The following is a 23,738-nucleotide window of genomic DNA, read 5'->3' on the forward strand; positions in this document are numbered from 1 at the left end:
ATCTCGAAAGAAAATCCTTTTGTGACTCTTTCTTTGACAGAGCCTGTAGTGCTGTGTAGTTTGTCTTCCTCTGAAGATGAAACTGTAGTTTAATCTGCAAAATATACACACACACACACAAAAAATGGCATTTAGGCGACTTTTTTAAATTTGTTTATATTTTTTAATTTTTCTTCTTCGTATCTGAATAAAAAAATGACTCACCATCTAGAAAAACTGGTGATTTACAGCGGATTTCTCTGATCTTCTGGTCAAAAAGAGCCTTCATCTCCCTCTGCAGGGTGCCGTCACTCTGCTCGGCACCGGCTGGCACAGAGGAGGGCACAAACTCAAGGCTGTCTGCGCTGCCGCCGCCACCGCTGCTGCTGCTGGATGTGCTGTCCGATTGACAGAGGCCATTCTGTAGGTGTCTCATCTGGCTACCGTAGCTGCCGTAGTTTTGTGTTTGGTGTGTCTGCCAGATCGAACCAGATTTGCGGTTCACCATCGGTGTTTGAGGGGAGTTGGTCTTTTTTCGAGGGCAACTGCTTGAACGGGCCTTTGTTCGAATCAGGGTGGAGGGTTGAGGGGTGACTGGGGCCTCCAACGTCCGTCTGACCCGGAGGGGAGATGATGGAGCGATGAGTGGGGGTGCTTTGGCTTCAAGGAGGAGCATTCGCTGAGGAAGAGGTTGTGGCACAGGCAGAGGCTGAGGGGTTGAATCAATCTCAGATTGTTTAGGCTGCTCTGGTTCGAATGTCTGAAGAGTCTCCTGCTCGGCACAGTTTGACTCTGGCAGTTCATTAAGTTCAACTTTATCCTCCAGTTCTTCTTGAATTTGATTTTGGCTGTCGGGAGTGGGGCCATCAGGAAAAGAAGCCTGGGAAGAGGTCTCAAGGTCAAAGCTTTCTTCTATCACATAGGGAGCAGGCCCCGTGTGGTGTGAGTCAGTGGAGGACATCCGGCTGAAGATGCCTCTCCTTGTCTGTGGTGGTTCAAGGATTTTAACTCTGTGAGCGCGCCTCACTGGCTCACTCATGGCCCCTTTGTGGATGGCAGCCTTGGCTGCCGGCCCCAGTGCTAGAGGAGACATTTCACCGTTCATGCTGTCCTGAGAGATGGTGTCCAGATCCCTACGGAAATAGACTGCACGTCCGTCTTCCGAGGACTGGACGGAAGAGTCCAGAGACGTTTGTTTTTGAGGACCCTTCATGTGTTTCTGAGCTGCTTTTTGGATGTGTTTTCTGGCAGCGTGCACTGCATTTGAGGGTTTCATCTGTTTTTTGGAAAAGGACACACAAAGGATAGGTTTTTAGAGCCAAAGCTAAAATGTGACGTGCACATGTTTATTATTCTGAAAACCCTCACCTTGCCTGTTGCATCATTGATAGCAACATGAACAAAGATAGAAGATTCCGCCATCCCATCCAGGTACACATGCCGATAACCTACAAAATGTGCATTAAAAAAAAAACCTTACGTTAAATTCATCTTCAGTCAAAATTTTGGAAAATATGGAACACATAGAATTTGTAGTTTTTTTCTTTGCGTGTCTGTTTCTTGGCTATATGTACCGACCCTCTGGAAGTACAGTGAGATAAACTGTGTTTATGTTTCAGAACTGCTGGTAAGTGGATTTTATTGTATTTTTCAACAGTTTTGAGCTGTTTTCCCCTGTTTCCACTGAATGCACATACTGTTTTGTAGCTTCTTCCCTCACTGACTGTATGAAATAGTACTGGAAGAGAACTCACTGTTTTCTAATCAGAATATGCATTCTAAAGCTATCACTGTAACCTTTTCATATGATGTACCTGGCATCATGCTGGTGAAAGCTACAGTCCTCTGTCCAATGAAATCCCGTCCGATAGGATCTTGATCCCACACCTGGAAACGCACCAGAGCAACCTGTGGCATTTGAATGTTGAAGACGAGTGTCTCTTCCCACATTGGGTTGAAACCTGAACGACAGAAGAAGGGGCGTTCATGCACACAGACTGAAAAGGTTTATCTGGAGCATAACATGAGGCAAATTGCAAGGTGCAGTCAGCACGGGTACCGTTATCGTCTACCACCCTGGTCTGCTGCTTGGAGCAGTCGACAGGTAGGCCAATGATTTCAACTTCCACAAAGGGATCAATAATCTGAATGAGTTACAACATAAGCAGAGGCAGAATTTTAGTGATCACCAATTTTAAATCCACATAGTAATGTAGCCATGGTATGTTTGGCCTTACCTCGCCTCTGTCCCCAAACATGGAGTCTTTAGGTTTGGGAAGCTGCTGACCGCTGATGATCTTCAGCACTAATTGAGTTTTTCTGTGTCCAGGTAGAGGATCTTCCAACATGGGGTTAAAGGCACCTGAGAAAAGAGACATTTTTCAATGTCCTCACAAAGAGACAGCTGCCCTTCGCTCTCCAGAATGTACAATACACATACCTTTACACATGCACTTAGGCTTCAGGATATAGCCACAGTTTCCATTTCTTGAGAACTTGGCTTGGTTCAGTTCAAGCATCCGTCCCTCCGTTTGATAGTTCATTGCAACTAAAAAAAAACGACGTAGAGAAATGAAGACCTTCTACAACCCCAATACAGACAGCTAGTTGTTATCGTTTACTTTTTGCAGTCTCTGACCATCTTACCCATGTGACAACCTGCATCCCAGTACGGCTGTGGGTTGAAGTTGCTTGAATCCACTCTGTAGTTGGACGGATAGACTCTTAAAAGCTGGCGCTGGTTGAAACGCACCAACTCGCTGGGCTTCAGCTGTAAGATCTGGTTCATAACAGTCTCATTTAGGGAGGATACCTGCCAGCTGTTCACGTACGCTGCCACAGACAGAAACAAAACAGCAACAACCGTCAGTGCTCGAAACGTACAACAAACAGCATATTAGGCAGCGAAAGAATTTCTCTTGACTCTACCTTGTGTTTCTATGTCATGCACGCGGACGGATTTGGTGTATTTGACCAGGTCAGACAGAGCTCGAGACAGCCTCATTGTTTTCCTCTTCCTGATGAGTGATTTAGTGAGACACAAGTGTAACCGCTGTGTGATCATTACATTGCTAAGACATTCAATTAATACAGTGGTTAAATAAGTGGCCTTACTTGGTATGGTAAACAATTTGGGTCCTTTCCCTGCTGCTGCTGTAGTCTGACTCTCCGTCCGACATTGACTTGTTTTTCACTCGAAATCGCTTTTTCCTCTGGAACGGAAAGTTTTTGTCTCAACAGTGTCCATATTTAGCACAGAGGTAAAAGTGACGACTAGTGCTACTGCTACTACTGCCACCGTTGCTGCTACTAATAATATAACTTGATATAGCATCTGCAAAAATGCATCTCTAAAGAATTTTACAATATTAAATATACAGCACATAGATAGATGGATAAATAAGACTGGAAGTAGTTAAAGGCCTAAGAGTTGAGAGCCGCAGAGAAAAAAGAGACAAATCCATTCTGTGTCCAAAACACTTGTCTGAATAAAAAGGTTTTCAATGTTTTTTAAGATATAAATGGATGTAGATGGGCAGAACCATTTTTTTTCTGCTATCTTGAGAAATGTTAGACAGTGATCCAAATGCCAGACCTTCCGTTTGAAGCTCCTCATGATCGATCTGCCAAACCGCCTCTTCTTTTTGGGCTGACTGGCAGAAGTTACACTGCTCCCATCCTGAAACAATCGAACATAGTATAAGAATATATACAGTTGATTAATCAGTAGACCTGTCTATCTATGTGTCATCCACTAGCCTGAGGGTTTTCATCATCATCATGGTCACTGTCTTCGTCTTCCTCCTCATCACCAGTGTCTTCATCAGACACATCACCTTCCTCTGCATCAGGGTCCAGGTTTGCCGGCAGCTTCTTTCCCTTTGAAACATTGACACGTTATCATTCAGTATTAGTCACAAAGGTAAAAATGAACAGTGGTGTTGTTAAAAACTCTATTACTTTGACCAAGACTTTTCCTTTCAGTATCTCAGGGGAGGGCAGCTTCTTAGATTCATTCACATTGACAGTGGACAGGTCCAGTTTGTCCTGCAGCACCTCTTTCAGACACTCCGCCATCTTCTTCTGCTGAGGCACACTGCAGTGGTTCTCTATGGACAGGATCACCGGGTACCTGAGGTGTGGATGACACAAGATACCGGCGATAACCCCTGTTAGCGAGCTGGCCTGCAATACAGGCATAATCTAATATAAAAGGTTGTCAAGCTGTGTAATGACCCAGGAGTACTTACTGTGATTTTGTGAAGGCATATTTGTTGATGGTTTCAATCACATCTTTGAATAGAATCTTGGATGTCAAGGTGTAACCGTGGTGGATAATGGGCTCACCATCTGGTCCATCCCAGCAGTCCACTGAAAGGTGAGGAAGACATTTTCCATTAGACCTTTGTTGTGATGGATTTACAGTGACCCAAAGGTCTGTAGCATCTGGACATGTAGGTCTCTTGAAGATGATTCACCTCATCTCATCCAAGAGGCATCCTCAGTTCTGAAAGTCTGTGGTGAAACCCAAGTCTTTGAAATGTGGGCAGTGCTCATTGTAACTCTCGTGTAGGAGACTCAACACTCTGACATTCACACCTGCAGTCAGTTGTGTCCAATTCATCTCTACATGATATTGGACTGTGGGAGGAAACCAGAGTACCCGGAGAAAACCCCCACACATAAGGGGAAAACATGAAAACCCCACACAGAAAGGCCTGCAGTGGAACCAAGTGGTCACCACTTGGATGAGAGGTGAGACATCTTCAAAAACATCTACAGTTGCTACTGATTCAATGAGACATTGGATAACTATGAATGAACATCTGTGAAGGAACAGACATTGACAACCTCTTCTTTGTGCCGCCTCTTACCCTCCACACAGCGACAGCCAGCCTGGAGGACATAGGCGTACATTTCCACTCTGGACTGGGACAGCAGCTGGTCTCCTGTCAGGTAGGTGTTGTGCGATGTGGCGATGAAGTAGTTACACAGAGGCTGTGTCATGTCTTGGTTCACTTGATGGTGCTCGGGGTTGAAGATGTCACCTGCAGGACTCCGCATGTAGTTGGTGAAACCTGAAAAGAAAAGAGTTTGGTGTTGTTTTCTTTCTATGTCGATGACATAGTGACATAGTGACATATGGAATTCTCCATACCATCGATACCCAGGACCATTCGCTGCAGGTTCTCAGGACACGGCTCAAACTTTGCCACTATGTCAACCAGATAGTCTTTGGCCAGGCCGCGCATCTGGAAGTAAAACATCACAAACAGTCCCTCATTGTTAACTGACTCAAAACTTTACATGCCTGGTGAGTTAAATGCTGTTTGGTCCGCATTAATAACTTATTATTATTTGATTTGATTAATATTGTACAATAAACTACACAGAAACGATAAGGAGAAAAAAAATAGATGGGTATTTACATCACCCATCGAAGACATTTCTGTCCACATTTAGTTTAGAGTAGAAAGAAACATACTTCCCCAAACTATATCCCAATATGAGAGATGATGATACCAATGTATTCTGTCCAATTTAAACTTTCATCAACAATAATTACCAGGAATCTGGTAATAGGTAATAATCTCTAATCCATTACCTATATTTAGATAAATTCTTTGAATATGGTCTGTTGCCACCACAGATGATGACTAGACGTTTGTTTGATATTCAAAGATTATTTAATGTAATTTAATATAAACCACAAAGAGTAGGCGGTAAACCATGGTTTGCTTCTTCAAATCAGTGTTGTAAAGTCCCTTTCAATAGAGGCTGAAAATGTTTTTGTACATCATTTCTATCCAATAACTTTACTTTGAGTCTGGCACTTACACTTTTATTCTACAGTGTTATAAAAAAGATAAAAAAAAGGAAGAGCTGACTTTAAGGGGAGTAACATAATGTACATATGTAAAATGGATTTATTTCTTGAGCATAGTAATAGTGTTCTTTCCACTAGAAATTATAGTTACTTTCTGTTCATTTTCCAGAAAATGTGCAAGGTCATGGAGATCCATGACTTCTTTCTGGTTGCTGTAGGAAATCATTATCAGGTACAGGTCTCTGCGTGTGGAAATCAACTTGTAGAACGAACAGAATTCCTCGAAGGCCAGAGATCCCTGATTCTCGTCTGTGTCTGCCTCCTACAGATAAACACAAAACAACTTTATGAGCCAAGGTGTGTGAACTGACTCTTGCCAAAGAAAACCCAATACCTGTATTCTACAGATATTCATCTTTTACCATCAACCATTCGACGTCCTATCAAAAATACTACATGTTTTCTGCTATTTTTTGTTTTTATCTCACTGCTTTCAGACCATGGTGTGAAAGTCAGACGAAGACTATGGGAAACATTCAGAGTTTTCAACCATTACCATTTCTTTAAATGAATCATTTGTTTATCGTTATGATTTCTTTCTGTTGCCAGTTTGTATTCTGACAACTTAAGAAATGACTAGATTGTTCTGCCAATGCTGGCCTGCAGATGTGCTCTGTTTTTTTTTTTTTTAATCTATTAAAAATCTGCTGACTGGACTACATCAATAACAATGATGACAGACTGTTATGACATAAAAAATAGGGAAAAAAAAGAAGATTATGGCCTTGGGACGATGAAGCCCATTTCTGGACAAGATGTTTCTTACCATGAATTCACATTCAATTTATTATTTTGAGGTTGCATTGTTGAAGCATTTGCGATTCACCTGTGTGGATGTAATAATACAACTTACTTGGAACATTTGTCGTACTTTCTGCTTGGGTAAATTTACATTGAGCTTGTGGAGCAGCTGGTGAACCTCTCCAATGCTCAAGGTCCCGTCGCCATTTTTGTCGGCCTCAGAGAAAGTCTGCTGTAGCCACGTGAGGCTGCAGTTAAGGAAGAAGGATCATCACGACTGTTTACACACAGATACAGGTTACAATGTTGTCACGAGCGTATTGTCACAGTTCTGCTAATCAGTTGCGTCATTTAGGGATTAAAAGTGTCCCTGAGAGGCCGTAAAAATAAAGGATATTGATCTCGAGTCCGTTGCCTTCGGGCCAAACTGTCTTCATCGCTGATACCGGCCATGAGGTACTTCAGCCCGGTGACCCAGGTGCGAGCCTCCTCGGCGTTGGTGGAGACCAGGTCCAGGGACTTCACGCGCTCCCCGTAATATACACTGAAGCAGCAGTTTGGGTCAAAGCGGTTGTCTGCGTACCTCCTGAAGATCTCTGATTTCTTCCCCTCACAGACTTCATGGATTGAATCAATCGATACTGAAAAAGACGATCAAAGAAGAAGGTTGTAGTGGTCATTCAGCATTTTTGTTTAATGGGCTCAGAAAGTGCCCTTTAGTCTTTATTTGGAAGAATACATGTAAACCGTGTAAACATTCATTCAGCCTCTCCATTTGCAACTCAAAATTGGATGTAATATGGATGAACTTCCTTGGGAAAACCAAACAATGTGGTGTAGTGGTGAACACTATTGCCTTTGCAGCAAGAAGGGCCTTCCTGCATGGAGTTTGCATGTTCCCCCCGTGTGTGCATGGGTTTTCTTTGGGTGCAGTATGGCCATAGGTGTGAGAGTGGATGGTTGTTTGTCTCTATGTGTCCCTGTGGTGAACTGTCCAGGGTGTACCTCGCCTATTGCCCTATGTCAGCTGAGATTGGCACAGCAACGACCCTCATGTGGAGGATAAAGCTGTAGAAGATGGATGGTTTGCCGTCTAAGCATAATGGTACAAATTTGAATGTTTTACAAGCTGTTTAGTTGTGTAAAGTCAGAGTGGTGAGTGGTCTCACTTTTGGCCTTGTCGTGTTTCTTGGAAGGCCGCCATCGGATGCAGGACTTGTGCTCGTCGAGGTAAAAGAACCGGACCAGTCCTTTCTTCTTTCCTTTCAGTTTGGTCATCTGAGTGCCGGTCTGCATGGTGCACATACACCTCTCCACTGCACAAGAGACACATTATTTATCAACAGTCCTCTGCGAATCAAACTTGGATTGCCTTTTATAATCCGCACATCGTCTTAGGTCCATTCAAACTGTGTCTCCAAAAATAATATTGTTTTTTCTGATTTTAGTCAACAGCACTTTGATACTGACATACAAACTTTGTGTATAATATGTGAGATGTTGCACATTTTGCAGCATAGGAAGACATTCTGACTGGTTTAGAGGAATCCCTGAAGCAGCTGAGACAAGAGGAGGTTTACCATCACACACACGTTTATGAGATTATAGGCTGCATGCGTCACAAATGGATTTAAGTAGTTGTTTATGTGTTCATGATAGGAGGCACAAAGAGACATGCCCTTCATATGATTATTCGCTGATACAAACAACAATAAATCAATAAATTATCACGTGCCTCACAAGGATTTCTCATTTACACTTTGAAAGTGTGGCTTCATTTCACTGAAATGAAACAACAGGTGCAACAACAGCAACTCCACTGTAGCATTCATGCCACTCATCTCCATTGTGTAGTGGGGTAATTGTTTAATGTGCACAGTGCAGGTAACCTTTGTTAAGGTCAGATACATGTGACACAACTTGGCCCATCATTCAGGCTAATCCCAGAGGATTGTCTACCGTCCATATGTCCATTATCTGCTCTCAGGCTTAGCAGCGTCCCTCGCTTCTCTACTCTGTTATGTACGTCCACATTTTGTATGCAGTGTACATGAAAATAACACGTTTTAACTTTATAATAAAGCGTGTTTTTTATTTATTTAAAAATATCACATTCATTCCAAAGGTTGAAGTAAGTCCTTCTGCTTGAGTGTATAAAGGCAAAATTATTGTGAGTGCTTACCTATCTGACCCAACCTCCACTTAGGCTGTGCCACCACACTGCCGCCAATCCAGAAGAACTCCTCTGCGAGCCTTGATATTGATGCTTTGTGCCAGAGTTTTGGAGAGGTCATAATAGATGGGGTGGACGAGCTCAGGGGGCTTGAGGCCTGTTTCAGCTGATGGGAGGAGACCTTAGACAACGGCGGCGAGAACATTCCTGATGACAAAGATCCCACAGACTGAGCGCTGGTCTTCTTGGGTGACACAGGGCTGCCACTCAGCCCTGGAGACAGAGGTGGCATCGGTGGGTTGATGTTCATCCCTGAACTGTTCATAAGGGTCCAACTATCCTGTCCCATTCACACCACACCACAAACCCACTGTCCTCATTCTGCCTGGGCTGCTTCACTCATGCAGCTTCTGAAGACTCAGCGTGTGCTTCTCTTCCAGGTGAAACAAAAAAGTCATCCCACACCGATTCAGGGAACAATATCCTCCTACTGGTTCATTCTTCATCCTGCGCTCAGTCGCCCAGTTCCCACTCGTTTTCATTTCAGAAGAAGGCTCGCAGAGAGGAACTGTGCAACATGTGTCGCTCACTAAATCTTCCTCAAGCTGTAATCCTGGAGTGAGGCTTCAGCCCTGCGTTAATGGAGGGATTTTCACACAACCAATAGGTTTAGCCTCTGAAGAACAATTGTAGTATTGGAAGGGAACACATTATGGCAGTCATTATCATTCAAGCATATGAAAATCATACTTTAAATAGACTTTAGTTTAGGAGTTATGGTCACACAGTTGCAGATGAATATTAACAACCAGGAACAAATCTATTAAATCAGTGGTCTCAAAGTTGCGGCCCGGGGGCCACATGTGACCCTCCAATCGATTTCATGTGGCCCACCAAACGATATCAAGTTGTAATGAGTAATTTCTATATGTTTTTATTATTAAATTAATAGATTAATTTTGCATCATAAATGTTTTTTTTTGATTGTTCCATATTAAAACAAGCACTTATATTTTGAAATTATCCAATCCAATCCAACTTTATTTGTAAAGCACTTTAAAACAAACACAGTGGACCAAAGTGCTGTGAAGAATAATGGATAAGAGTACATATAAAAAAAGGAATTAATACGGCATATTGATATATCATTTTGAGCTCATATCATCCACTGTAACTGTTGCTTTTCCCAAAAAAGTTGGGCTTTTTTTTACTTGACTGGCCCCCGACTGACCAGACCAGACAGTCATTGGCCCACAGGTCATTTGAGACCCCTGTATTAAATACTCCTGTGTTTACATTCAAAATCCCTTTTATTTGTTAAGTTGCTAACAAACACTGGTTTCACTGTGGCCAACATTGGAGGAAATAAAAAACAATCTCTGAAACTCTGTCGGGTTGATTGATAGATTTTAATGGGTATCATACAAGTTTTCCAAAGGAAAAACAAAAACACTGGAAAAAAAAAGAGAAAAGAGAAGAGGCGAGTGAGACCCCACTTCCGAATCAAAACTACAACAGCATCAGCTAACAAAAATGGATATTGCTATTACACTGTACCCAACAAATACTGAGTGTAGGGTATCATAATGATAAGACATAAAAGTGTTTCTTGTCTATATATATGTACGAGAGAGCACCTAAGGTTGAAACCACGAGATGGTGTTGCGTCTACTCTATCTGGAGATAGAAGAGGGAGGCAGAGGTGCAAAGAGGTTCAAATCCATTTTCTTTTAGTTTTTGGTCTGTGGTGTAATATATACTCTATAATTCATCAAATAATAAACATTCTTTCAAATAAACAAAAGTCAAGGCAGAAATTAAAATCTGTTTTTTTTTTTTTTTTCACGTGTCAAACCAACAAACACCACTCATCATAGGTCAAGTCCTGTGACTATTTTTGGTTTACCATCCATTCTGGTAAATGCCCCTGTGATAGCAATGATATTCAGGGATTACAATAAAAATGCATTATTCTTATTTTATTTTTTTTTGCAAATCCAAATATAGTCTCTTTTTGGTTTCAAGTAAGAGCAAAAAACTATATTCATAATCAGTTTAAGTCTGAAGCAAGCAAACATACCAACAAATATCTTATTTACAATATTATCGTATGTACATCAGAGGTTACCGAGGGAAAGTTTGTTTAAATTCCAAGTTCGTGTTAACTTGTGATTTGAAAAAAAAAAGGAAAGAAAATGTAACAGGGAGTACAATGCACAATGCAAGGTTCTATTCTTTAAAAAGTGCAATTCCTTTTCTTTAAGTAAAAAAATATATCCGTATTTTTCATATAATGTAAAAATGTTGTTCGTATAAACAGCATTTGTTGATTTAAGAGCCTAAAACCAGTGGCTAAAAATGAATGCTTTCTGTTAATAGGCAGCAAATTATTATAATAGAATATAAATTATTTCACAATACTCAATAGAAAATCAGAAGTACCGCGTTCCGACAAATCACCTACAGGTAGCTATTGATGTTTGTTTTTTTTCTTTTAGAAGGGCATTTGTAGACGTATCTGCAATAACATGGACATTTCTTTGTATTTATCACATGATTTGGTTGCCAAAAGACGCTGGAAACAAAGTTGTATCACAATATTAAAAAGTAACACTTCCATAAAATATCTAAAGCATAAAACAGTGGTGGACCTGAAGGCGGCCCACGCCACCTCCAATACTTCGGGTTTATAAAATACAAAAGGTAGACAAGCTCGTATACACGCGTACATGTTTGGATATGGATGTTTCGTCGTTCTTGCCTGTGGAATAACAGTGCTGCTGCGCAAGCAATACCTCTTAAAAAGCACATCCTCTACACAGTTATAAAAAGCAAGCTGATATTAAAAGTAAATAGTGGTAAACTGGTGTCTCTTGTTTTTCAGTGGTCTGCAACGACACCTTTGAGTGTACCAGTCATTTGTGGCACCGCGAGTTTTATCATCTGCTCATGTTTCACCAGGCGCAACATGTTCCTTCCCTTCATATTCAAGTAGTGTTATGTGGCTATATTTGCACATCTTAGAATAGCTTATACCAAAAATAAAATCCTTGGACAGTGTCGGGTGTCCCCGACATCACTGCAAAGATGTGTTCATCGCTGAAGAAGTCTTTCTTAGTTTCCCGCTCTACAACATGCTGAGACATCATGCTTTTCTTTCCAGTTCATTTCATTAAATTCATATATTGTCATAATAATATTGATTCATATGACTTTTTTCTTTTTTTCTTTTTGCTCTGTTTTGCCGAGTCTCTTTTCCGTAACAGGAGGTGCGAGTCCTTTATCGTTACTCCTTTCGTGTGAGTCCCTTTTCTCCAGTTCTGAATGTGCAACTTTAGGATCCGTTGGCGAGCTGTGTGGTCTGTCTGTGTTTATCTGTGTTTGCGTCCTTGCAGTCTCCGGGAGAGCTACTGTCCGCCTGAAGCGCCAGCTGGATTTGCAAGTCTTTAACAACGCTCTCCAGACTCTGCCGGGCCTCTCTCTCCTGCTGGAGCTCCTGCCTCAGCTGCTCCCGATCCGATTCCGCTTGCTGAAGCTGCGAATGCAGCTCCTCAATCTGCACAGCACAACAACAGAGAGCAGTGAGAATGGATAGCATAGAAATAAAGGACTCGGACAGCAATCGGTTGTTTTGATAGGCATCAGGAATCTCTGAGACATCTCACCTGATTAGAATACTTGACCCGAAGGCGCTCGGCCTCACAGCCTTTGTCACAAACACGGAGCTGTCTCTCCCTCTCCAACTCTCTCTTCAGCCGCTCACAAGACTCCTCCGCATCCCTCATCTTCCTCTCCCAATCCACACGAAGGCGTTCGATCTCCTTCCGCAGGTTGCGCTTCGCTTCAATGGCCTCGCGAAGGCGCCCTTTCTTGGCCACCCTGACAAACTCCAGTTCCTGTAAAAGAAATCAGGAAAATGAATGTTTCACGTTTGACACGTAATATTAGTCGTAAAGAGGAGATTACTGTCACAGATGTGGTACCTGCTGAAGGCTGCGTTTTGCTTGTACAGCCGCTGCCAGCTTTTCCTCCTGCTTGACTCTCATCCTGACAATCTCCTGCAGCAGTTTCTCCCGGGCTTCTTTGGTGTCCAGGCCTGCGTACAGCATCTGTGTCAGAGTGTCAATCTCTGGGCAAATGGGCCCCGAGAGCCAGACGGGTCCCTCCTGAGCTTGAGCAAAAGTCTGAGGGGTCAGCGCCTGAGAAACACTGGTGCAGACCGACGGAGGAGACGCCAGGGAGGAGGGTGGCACTGGACCTGAGGGAGGACGAGATGTTACATTAGCAAAGACGCAGAGTAAGAATGTTACATTGTTTTCTTACGTTACACATGATTTATGTCATTCATTTTCTTAGTCATCAGCCTTGTGTATCAGAGAGGAAACGAAGCACGAGTACTGTCCCAAAACAATATGAAACTAAAGACTTTATTATTCCTTTGGGGAAATGAATTTTGGTCTCCGTAATGCTGCATGTGTCACAATAAATAAAATAAAATAAAAGCTATGTATATCACAGTCGCAATGAAAAGAAGAATAGGGAGAAAAGGAAAAGGAATAAGCTACCAAAAATTGTACAAACCCTATTTCCCAGAAATGTAACTGTACTTCTCATTAATAGCTCGTCCCTATTGTTTTCATAGCATTACAAAGTAATACTTTACACTGCAATGACATGTCCATAATAACAGTGTTTTTTTCTTTGTAGCTACATAACAAGCTAAAATCTGCATTTTTGATTTTCTCTTGTACTTCTCTCATCTGACACCTGGTGGCGTAGTTGCACAGGAATCCCCTCAGACCTAATGTACTGTGCATCATTTCCAATGTGTCCTACAGAGTGAATGTTTGTTGGTGGGACTCACAATCATCGCAGTCGTCCACATCGATCTCTCCGTCCGTGTCCATGTTGTCGTTTTGGTTGCTGGTCGTGGAAGGGGCCGGCTTTGCTGAAGGCTCAATCTCTGCATTATGCAGCTCCTGTGGTGGCCTGGAAATGGCTGTCGGTCCCCGGCCAGGTGCGTGAGTCTCCCTGGGATGGACTAGGGGAACTAGTGCCTGATTAGATTCTGTCAAAGTCTCCTGGTTCTTGGCGTAGGACCTACAGAGGCAATTATTAGAGACATGTTTAAAAGATTTGACCTCAGCGTGTCTTTAGAACACAAACAGTACATCCTCTCTCAGATGACTCACCTCTCCACCTCGTTTTTGGTAGCTGGGTTCTCTTTCTCTGCAGCTTTGGGAGACCAGGGACGGAAAGCCGAGGGCCTCTGTTTCAGCTGGACTTGTTTCAGATCCTGAAGCAACAAATAAAACAACACGTTTGGATAAACACTCACCGTAAATAAAACTACCACAGGAACATTAAGTCAGCTCTGATAACACACTAGGGCTTTTCTTCATTTTAACAAGGCTGAGCGAAGAAAAGACTCATTTAAAGGATGAAGTCATAAAATGACCATGATTTTTATCAGAGATGAAGGAAACACAGTGAAATACTGGCTACAATGGTAACAATGGTACAGGCAGTTTATTCACAACACTATTTCTGTTCTGTTTTGGCGTTTAAACCACCCACCAACAACAACAGCAGTGCCGCTCATAGCATTCAAACACACTGAGCTGCAGCTACGAATCAGAAATGACCAAAGACCACACGGCCTAACTCTACTCTCCCTCTCTAAAATGTCTTGAGCAGAGGGAAAGACGACTGGAAGCGGACAGGAAGTTGAAGATTGATGCCGGTGTGGACAATTTTCCCTCTGGCGTTTCAGCTTCAAGGTCTCACCTCAGTAAGAAAAGGTGCAAATATTTTATCATACTCTTAGTTTAGAATGTGCAAAGGACTTAACGTATATAATGTTTTCACTTGTCGCTCATCTCTCCTCTTGTCGCTCTCTGTTGCCATGACTGCGGCTGCTGTTAGCAGCAAAAAACACTTTTATTTTTTTATTCAGGTGGTGTAAATTTAAAATGGAAGGGGCAAAAAGTGAAAAAGGGGGAGGAACCTGGATTATTTATGCCACTGATTGCCACTGTTTTACATATTTTAGCCTCTTTATAATGACAGCAGCTGTTAACACGAACACTTTACAAACCTTGTGTGCAGACTTTGACAAAGATTGTAACCAGTCCGGTTTCCTCTCTTTCTCAGATGATGAAGACTGCAATTTGTCAAATTTGGACCTCTTGGCTGGGACGGGGCTCGGAGACTGAGGAGAGAAGAGAGGAGACAATAGATGATGATCATCATCATCATTCTTGCAAAGATACGTATAGAGTGCGGCTATTACATCACTGAGGACATCTGCGGACATTTCAAAAAGACAACTTCCGTGAGGTGAGTAACGAGAAGGACCCGTCAACTCAAGTCTTATGATATTTGCAGGACAAGAGCAGAGAGTCACAGAGAGGTGGAAAAACAGGGAGGAAAATATAAAAAAAAAAAAAGCAGAGGAGTTACAGAGGGACGGAGGATAGAAAAATGTGTCTGTGTAAGTGCTCAGTGTGTGAGCTTGGCAAGGCTCTCTCTCTCTCTCTCTCTCTCACACACACACACACACACACAAACAGAGAGAGAGAGAGAGAGAGAGAGAGCAGACACTCTAGCTGGTCTGGCTGGCAGCCAGCAGAGAGCTACATCGCTGCCTGCCAGAGAGAAGAGGCGCCATCAGGTGGAGCAGATCGACTCCCTGAACCACAGAAATATTGCAGTACAGAGCCAGACAGAGGTAGACAGAGAGGGAGCGGGAGAGAGAGGGAGAGAGAGAGGGAGAGAAATTAAAGTAATTGCACTCAGATCTGATAAACGATTCCACTCAAGTGTTCAGAGACAGAGAGAGAGAGAGAGATGCATGTTAATGCAGGACTACAGATGTAGCCTGTAATGTTTGACACCGTACTGGAAAACCTGCTGCTATGTTAAGCGCCACAAAATACAAAATCTCAGGGGCACCTTCGTGTATATTGTACGTCTGCGTGTGTGTGTGTGTGTGTGGGGGGGGGGGGGGGTCACAGCGTTAACCCCCCCAGTCCTCAGGTCTGCACTTGTCGGACAGAGGATATGTTTACCTAGGCTGCAGCAGAGGCCAGTGCAGACCTGCCTCTGCCGCTCTCTTACTCACTACTATGACATTTTGCCTCCAGGAAAAGCAAACACTCCCATCTCGCTGTCTGCGTGTGTGTGTGTGTGATTCAAGACAAATGATTACTCTGTCTACCTTGAAAAATCCTCAATGGAAAACACTCCTGCAGGGTTGCATGTAGTTGTGAAAGCTTAATCGGTGCTTGCTGTAATCACCTCAAGATGGAAATGACAAAGCTCATTTAGCACTGAGCGAGAAGCCTGGTTCTTACTAAATCATGTCTCAGCTTTCTTTTCTTTTTTTTTTTAACACGGATCCAGATGCAGCGAGAATGTGTGCATATGTGTGTATCGACAGCTGAGAGTGGGTGTCAGGAAATGACAATGTGTGTGTGTGTGTGGGAGGGATTGAGGGTGTACAAATACATACTGTATGTTTGTGTGTGTGTGTGTATCTGAAACAGGGCTGGAGGTGTTAGTCAGGTCTAACACTGCACAGTCTGTTAGCTAATTTTGTCGAATAATTTAAAAAAAAAAAGAGGAAAAGATTATTTTGTCTGGATTTTTTAATCCTGATTAATTCTCAGAGTTAGTCAAACAAAACAAATCATGTGATGAGATATTTGTTTTTATCTGCTCAACTCTACAGTGATTACCCATCAGGACTCTCCACTGTAGATAAATACTGACCCTATATTTAAAGCACCTTGATCAACATTTTGTAGTTTTTCTTTAAATCAAGTCACAAAATAAGGACAGAATTCTTCTTCTTTCGCCTCCGTCTCACCCTATCCATCATGTCTTCCAAAGAAATACTGATAAATATCACATTTGATCCCATTCTAGTTTGCAGTAGCTGCAGAAGGTGCAGTGCTCTGTTTGTCTGAACACTCCTCTCAAATCTTGTTGACTCACAAAATGTCTCTACCTGTCTAACCAGTCACCACATCACACACACACACACACACACACACACACGCGTGCGTAATGCTCAGCGCCGGTGACTCGACCCCTCACCTGCCCGACTCGAGGGCCCAGTGGTTTTTTCTCAGAACTGCTGCTCTGGTGTAATCAGAGTCTGTAATTACTGATGTGACTGTTGTTTTCCCGACAAAGGATGTCTGTCTGGGGCTATTTCTACCCTGAGGTTTGCAGCTCCAGGAAGGCTACTGGTGCTAGACATAATAGAGTCAGAAAACAGACACTCCCAGACACCACAAGGGACCTGCTGGCTAAATCTGACACTGACCTCACAGGAGAGCAGACGCACGGGCTTTACTCACCACCACATCATAGACATAGCATGGCCACAGAATCATAACACCGGTCCCACTGAGCCAGATGATAGGACCCCCCCTGCCCCCCCCCCAGAGTCTCTCTCTCTCTCTCTCTCTCTGTGTTTCTCTCACTGGTAATAGAGGGAAACTTTGTCTGAGGAGTTTGCTTTGGCTGCGTCCCCTGTGGGAACTGAGTCTTGAGTGGGAGGGGGTGGGCCAGGGGAGCGGGACCACAGAGGAAGCACTGAGCCAAAGGAATGTATACTTGAAGGCCAAGTACAGCCTCCCCTTTAAGACTCCATTCAAGCATTGCCCTTTTCATCTCGCTATTGTATGATATTTCTTTGAGGCCCTGTAATGAGTGAGCATTTCAAAGCAAACCTGTAGGCTAAATACTGTCTAATAGCAGCCGGGCGAGAGGAGACCTGCTTTATTTTTTAATTAGCGCCATATAATGGCATGTGGTGATGCTGAGATTATCCAACGCTATTTTCATGCTGGCATGGCAGATATTCACGGACACACACGCACAACAACACAACGGGGGAAACCTATCAATAAATATTCTGAGAACACATATTCATAATAATTTATCAGTAGTTTTTCTGCAGCCGTGATTCCACTTGGACATGACGCGAACGAGCGATGTTAGATTAAACGCCGAGTGGCATTTGGTATCTCGGGAGACTTTAAAATAAGTTTAGCGATCAGTTAACGGTTGGTTGGCAACTAAAATAAGAACACAAACAAATAGGAAAATCTTCTCAATCGTTAGGGTTGTGATGCCTAGTTTATTAATATTAACAATATCTGAAAATGTATTTTCTCAATACAGTAGAAACGCAGATAGGAAGAAGTCTAATTGGAGAATGAAGATGTAAGCTTCGTAATAATAATAATAATAATAATAATAATACTGAAAGCTGTTTAGTTTAGTTTCATATTTTCTGTGCAAATATAAGGTATGGGTGTGAGAAAGTGAATTTCACACAGCAAAGCTAATGACATGGACAGGCCTCAATTAAAGAGTGAAAAACAACAACAAACAAACAAAAAAGCAACAAAATCCAATCCAATCACTGAGAAACAAAACATGTGGCAGTGGTTATCTGCTGCGACAAAAATAGTTCCCCCAGCTGAACTTCCTCGGGGCAACAGTCATATAATACCAACACATGCTGCATGACAGCATGGCATTAAGAAAAGTGCACAGCAACAAGACACAACAGTTTCACATTACAACCCCCTTTTCCCCCCTAAACCCCTGAATGTAATCCCCAGATCGACATGTGCTTAGTGGGGCACTGTCTCACTCAAGGGCACGGCAACTGGCACAGCTCACTTGGGTGACAGCCTTAGTTGGAAGTGAGAGAATACTAGTTTTAGTAATCTGATCCGTGTAGTTTGGTGTGGACGGTCACAGGGATGCCTTCAGCCCTCTATTCAACTCTCACTGCATAAATTGTGCCGCAGTCCCTTGATTTATATAAAGCCCTGTGGTCACCTCTTAACAGCTGGGGGAAAATTATTGGTGTCTGCCCAGAATATCCCTGAAACTCCATCCCTATTCCACACAGCTCCCATTTCCCCTCTCTAAATCTTAGCTTAATTTACCCGTGTCTCCACTTAATTCATCCTGTCTCCGCCGTGTCCTGTTTGAGGATATATTGTTTATGATCGGAGCCACGACAGTGTGGACACTCAAAGAGAGCTGCAGTGCCTGGCATAACGTTGGCATTGCAGCGAGGCTTATTGGATTGGCCTAATTGTCTTAAGGATTGAGACTTAATGAGGTCTGAGTTAGGACGGGCTGCTCTTCCTAAAGGTGGAAAATATCCTGTCAGGACCACATGGCTTGACACTTATAGCTTCAAGGAAGTAGAGCAGAGCATTACAGCAGTTGTCAGACATTCACAGAGCGACGGTGTGGACATTTAATGACCCAGAGACCCCAGATGAACCACTTTGTGAAGGACATTAAATTCAAATACTCTCTGTTTACACTTCTTTTTCAATATTGGGTGGAGTCTTTTCTTTTTTTTACAACTGTTTATTCTCACTTCATATAATAGTTTGAGCCTCCTAACTCACTTCTCACTCAGTTCATATGGCAAACATGTATTTAATCCATGTATTGCACATGGATCAAAATAATCATACAGTACGTACCCATAGACGTATGTATGTTTTTAAAAATGGACGTTGTCTTCAGTCACATCAGTTTTTTTTTAAACCAGTCATTTGCAGACGGCCCCTGGGACCTGCAGTACCAACTGTCAATGTTCTGAGATATATTTACAGATTTCCATGGATCAAGTGAGAATTAGGCTTGTTTCCCCATAGATTTCCATTCAAACCTATTCGCCCCCTGGTGGCTAAGTGTTACTTACATCAGTTCCCAAAACCCCGCAAAAACTACGCCCATTATTATATAATGTCTCGGTATGTACCATGTCTTCTCTGATTTTGTCTCGACTCAAGTCAGAGGGAAATACAGAATTTCCCTCACTCACGTTGTCTGTCTGTTGTTTGAAGTTATACTGTCGAGCCAAAAACAACAGTGGCAGTTTAATTAAGATTGATGCCTTTCCCAATTTATTTATTGCACCAAAAACAGCAAAAATATCACCATTGTAAGTCATTTAACTTTTCTAGGATAAAGCCTGATTTCCAAAATTGCTATTTTATTCAAATAAAAAGTTTTTTTTTGGCTAAAGACATGCCATGCATGTATTATCTTGAGGTGAACTCGTTCCACTCAGAGTCGTCCAATGTAAATGAAAACTATTAAGGCGCGCTAATGTCGGTAATCTTCTGCTGACATTCCTACTTTCCTCGTCATGAAAAAACTTGCTCCTCCAAAAACGCGGTGAAGTGCCTGCATGTGCATGAAAGGATCATCTCTGGAGCGAGAGCAAAACAATGAGAGAGAGATTACTGTACTACACAGTGGCGAGAAGTGAATTCCAAGTCAGGTCCAAACATGGCAACCATAACACAGGGACATGCCTGCCTGCCTTTCTCACAGTGAGTTGATAGTGATGCCCCCAAAAATCACTCTTTCGCTCATGTAAGTTACTTCATCAGTCATGGAAACCCTTAAGTGAAAGAACACGAACAAGACAAGAAACAGATGTCACTGCTGGTTCCACGTTATTAGCATGGGCATGTTTGGTATGGTGTGTGTGTGTGTGTGTGTGTGTGTGTGTGTGAGAGGAAATGAAACATGCTCTGTGACTGGTGTACTTATTAAGGAACATGGAGCCAAACTCAGCAGAGAGTTGTCTGAGTCTCCCGCTGCTCTCTTCAAACTGAGATTCAAACATTCGATTTCACGATTCACTGGAAGACAAAAGACACACACACACACACACACACACACATGCACAGACCTTTATGCTTGTGTTCACATTTAGAGCACACTTATAATGTCGGAGCAGCTGCAGCGCTAACCACAAGGGCAGAGGGGGTGAAGGTTAATGAGAGAGCGAGTCAATTTTTACATCACTGGGAAACATTCATTCATATTTAGACCACTGCGAATAAATAAAAAGCCCAATCTGTGAGGACATTTGATTTACAAGCCACTCACTTTGGTTAAAACATTCACAAACAGATTCTATTTGACTTGTTTTCCATAACTTACTTTCATTTAATGTTACAATTCTCTATGTAGCTGTCATTGCGTTTTAAAACACAGGTTAAATGGCTCATTATTAACAATACAAGAAAGGGAATGATCGTCTGTAGGCTAAAGGAAAACACGTCTAAATATAAAATGGTGTTTTTTTCCAAGGATTTCTTTTGAATAATAACACTTGGTGAAAGGGGGGGGGGGGGGGGGGGGTTGAAATAAATGTGCATATTTCACAACAAAAAGAAATATGTGGGTCAAGGTCTTTGTTTTTTTGTTTTTTTACACTTTCGCAAGAAGTGGAGCAAACTGCAGAAATATTTGAGGTCTATAGAGTTCCGTGTTCATGGACGACCTTAGGACGGATTAGAAGAAGTCCGGTCAGCAGCAATTCAAAAACATTTTGTCCCCAACCTTCACAACTCCCTGGGTCATATTTCCCATGATGCTCGTCAGGAGCAGCTTTGGTCTATTCTCCGTGTGAAAAGCATTTTTAAAATTTTCAGTTTGTAACTGCAGAGAAATAACACGGACGCTGATTACTTATTTTCTGGCGATACTCAACGCTATATTGCATCCTTGCCGATGTTTTTGTGCGTATTCTCTATCATTATCCTGTTTTTAGCTCTTAGTTTTGTACTTTTTTTTTATTCTATTGTTATCTATTTGAACGCTGCTTTGAAATTGTCATTCTTATTTCTTGTTTCTTATGCCTTTGGGAGTTTAAATGCATCTCAAAGCAATTTCCTTGTGCTACACAATGACTGTTAAGTGCTTGAATTTGGAATCATGTTCAACGACTCCAGGCTGGAAATCTTTCTGCCTGTAGCTACGCAGGGAAGTGTGCACTTCTCTCACTGTTGCCACCCTACAGCCCAATGTCTGACCGACTGAGTTTTAATCCCGTAGATTAAGACTAATGCAGCGGGAAAGAAGGCGGAAAGACGATTAAAATGTCACTGGATAACCTCTCTCAACCCAAACAGTAACAGCTCGGCGTGCACAGACCATAATATCACTGACAGTACCTGGTACTGGGCGACTCCCCCGCGTCTCCCTCGCAGGGCAGAGACGGTGAGAAAGTCAGAGCAGCAGGAGGCCGCGAAGCAACTGCACACGCTGACTGTTCGTTAGGTCAGGTCGAGACCTTCACAGTCTCAGAGACAGATCTCCAAGTTAACATCTAAGTACGAGGGATAAAGCAGTTCACGATTGTCATGAATGACCCACTAAATATCACTCATATGGCATTTTTAAACTCAGGAAATACGCTTGTAACTTTTTTCCTCCCGTTTGTTGAGAATATTACAATTTGACTGATGTTGTGGCTTATTTTTATGCAGTTTTATGCAGATTAGGGCTGCAATTAATTATTATTTTCATCGCGTAGTGATCTGTCTATTATTTTCCAGAGTATTTTAATTATTTATTGTGCCAATAAATTGAATAAAGTCATCACATTGCTTATTTACACTCAGTGATTTAGAAACTCATTCATTTATAAAGTGGAATCTTTCAGTTGAAACTGGTTGAATAATTGAAGCTTTTCAAAAATCTGAAGAGTTTTTGGTTATTTTTGTGATCATTTTTCTTCACGGCTGAACACCGAATCATTTTCAAATCAAAATCAGCAATTTGCAAATCCCAAAGGTTGCACATTTTGATGTTGTGTTATATTTTAATGGTACACCATGTGACCATCACCATAGTTTCAGTCCCGTTCAGGCTCTGTTTCTATTAACCCTTTAACGAGTGCATCGCAGGTGACATGATTGCGCAAGCACACTTTGCAAATGTTATTTTAAATATGTTTTATACTGTTCAAATTTCACATTTAATCTGGTGTTTGTGTTTGGGTTATTTTAACATGCATTCAATTGTAAATAACTGCCAGATATTGAAAGTTATTCTGGAAAAATGGGCAAAAGCACTGACTTACAGGACATTTTTTGGCCCTCAATGGTTAAAATGAGCAAAAAAAGGGTTTATATTAAAGGGTTAACATGAACTGAGTCTAATACATTTCAGCAGACTTAATGCCTTATATTTGTTAATCCGGGAAATGATCGTAATCAGCACAGTAACACACACTGCTCATTTCTCTCATCCACAAACGGATGACGTTCTTGCAACCAAGGCGGGTTGCTGAAATGGTAAAGCAGCTCACTGGTCAGCTGAGCCGTGGCTTGTGCCACCATGCCTTCATGGTAAGCTGAGCCCACATGACCAGGAGAGGAGAGGAGAGGAGAGAGGAGAGGAGAGGAGAGGAGAGGAGAGGAGAGGAGAGGAGAGGAGAGGAGAGGAGAGGAGAGGAGAGGAGAGGAGAGGAGAGGAGAGGAGAGGAGAGGAGGGCAGGTGGCAGGTTTATTTGGAAAGATGAAAATGGGATGAATACCAGAGGTTAAGAGGTGTGAGGTGATGGGACTGGGAGCAGAAGGGAATTTAGGGGAGGAGGCCATAAAAGCTGTGAGAGGGCGAGGTGAAGTTAGGGTCAGTGCTCACTCAGGGTCCCATGTGCTGTCATTTCACCAACACAGTAAAGTCCTGTGAAACTGCTCGGGAGCTGATTGGTTGAACCGAGGTGATAAATCCTGCTGAAATTTATAGACACCCCTGTGATTCTGTTGAAACAGTGCCCTGCACGGTCATCAGGTTAGAAAGCCCCAGTGTTTTCTGTGACCATTCAAAAAAGGAATGCTGCTACATTCAAAACGCCGTCGACTCCTGACGCTGAAAGAAGTAACTTTGAACTTCAAAAATTCACTTCCTCATTTCATCTTTCGCTCATATTTGAAGCGCGACACCAGAACGCTGTTTGAAAGGCGCTGACGGGTGAATTCAGACGTCAATGGTAACAGTGAGAGAGAGAGAAAGAGAGAATCAGTTGGTTTTGTAAAGTGTTTAACCAATTAACTGTCAACACTTTTTCAAAACTACACTGGGAGTCGTTTCCCCCTCCCCACC

The 23,738-nt window shown here is 42.4% G+C and overlaps 2 protein-coding genes across 2 annotated transcripts in view; both read right to left on the reverse strand.

Annotated features, from left to right (window-relative positions):
- Window positions 1–4: 4 nt before the first annotated feature.
- plch2b (phospholipase C, eta 2b) lies at window positions 5–9,374 on the reverse strand. Its single transcript, XM_058631305.1, is given in 21 exon segments — window positions 5–94; window positions 205–1,255; window positions 1,348–1,427; window positions 1,794–1,940; window positions 2,039–2,123; window positions 2,217–2,341; window positions 2,420–2,527; window positions 2,626–2,811; window positions 2,908–2,996; window positions 3,094–3,191; window positions 3,575–3,658; window positions 3,712–3,858; window positions 3,940–4,111; window positions 4,230–4,350; window positions 4,854–5,057; window positions 5,138–5,231; window positions 5,958–6,128; window positions 6,720–6,849; window positions 7,005–7,248; window positions 7,777–7,923; window positions 8,790–9,374. Coding segments are annotated over 21 exon segments (3,828 nt in total). The 5' UTR covers window positions 9,130–9,374; the 3' UTR covers window positions 5–89.
- Window positions 9,375–10,170: 796 nt separating this feature from the next.
- skib (v-ski avian sarcoma viral oncogene homolog b) overlaps window positions 10,171–23,738 on the reverse strand; it is a 29,385-nt gene continuing 15,817 nt past the window's right edge. Inside the window, exons 2-7 of the mRNA XM_058631303.1 lie at window positions 14,878–14,991; window positions 13,973–14,076; window positions 13,645–13,880; window positions 12,764–13,038; window positions 12,446–12,676; window positions 10,171–12,336 (exon numbers count right to left, since the gene is read on the reverse strand). Coding sequence (XP_058487286.1) covers window positions 12,115–12,336; window positions 12,446–12,676; window positions 12,764–13,038; window positions 13,645–13,880; window positions 13,973–14,076; window positions 14,878–14,991 — 1,182 coding nt within the window. The 3' untranslated portion in view covers window positions 10,171–12,114. The remainder of the gene's footprint in view (window positions 12,337–12,445; window positions 12,677–12,763; window positions 13,039–13,644; window positions 13,881–13,972; window positions 14,077–14,877; window positions 14,992–23,738) is intronic.

The sequence above is a fragment of the Solea solea genome, chromosome 6, assembly GCF_958295425.1.
Source record: "Solea solea chromosome 6, fSolSol10.1, whole genome shotgun sequence".
Classification (NCBI taxonomy): domain Eukaryota; kingdom Metazoa; phylum Chordata; class Actinopteri; order Pleuronectiformes; family Soleidae; genus Solea; species Solea solea.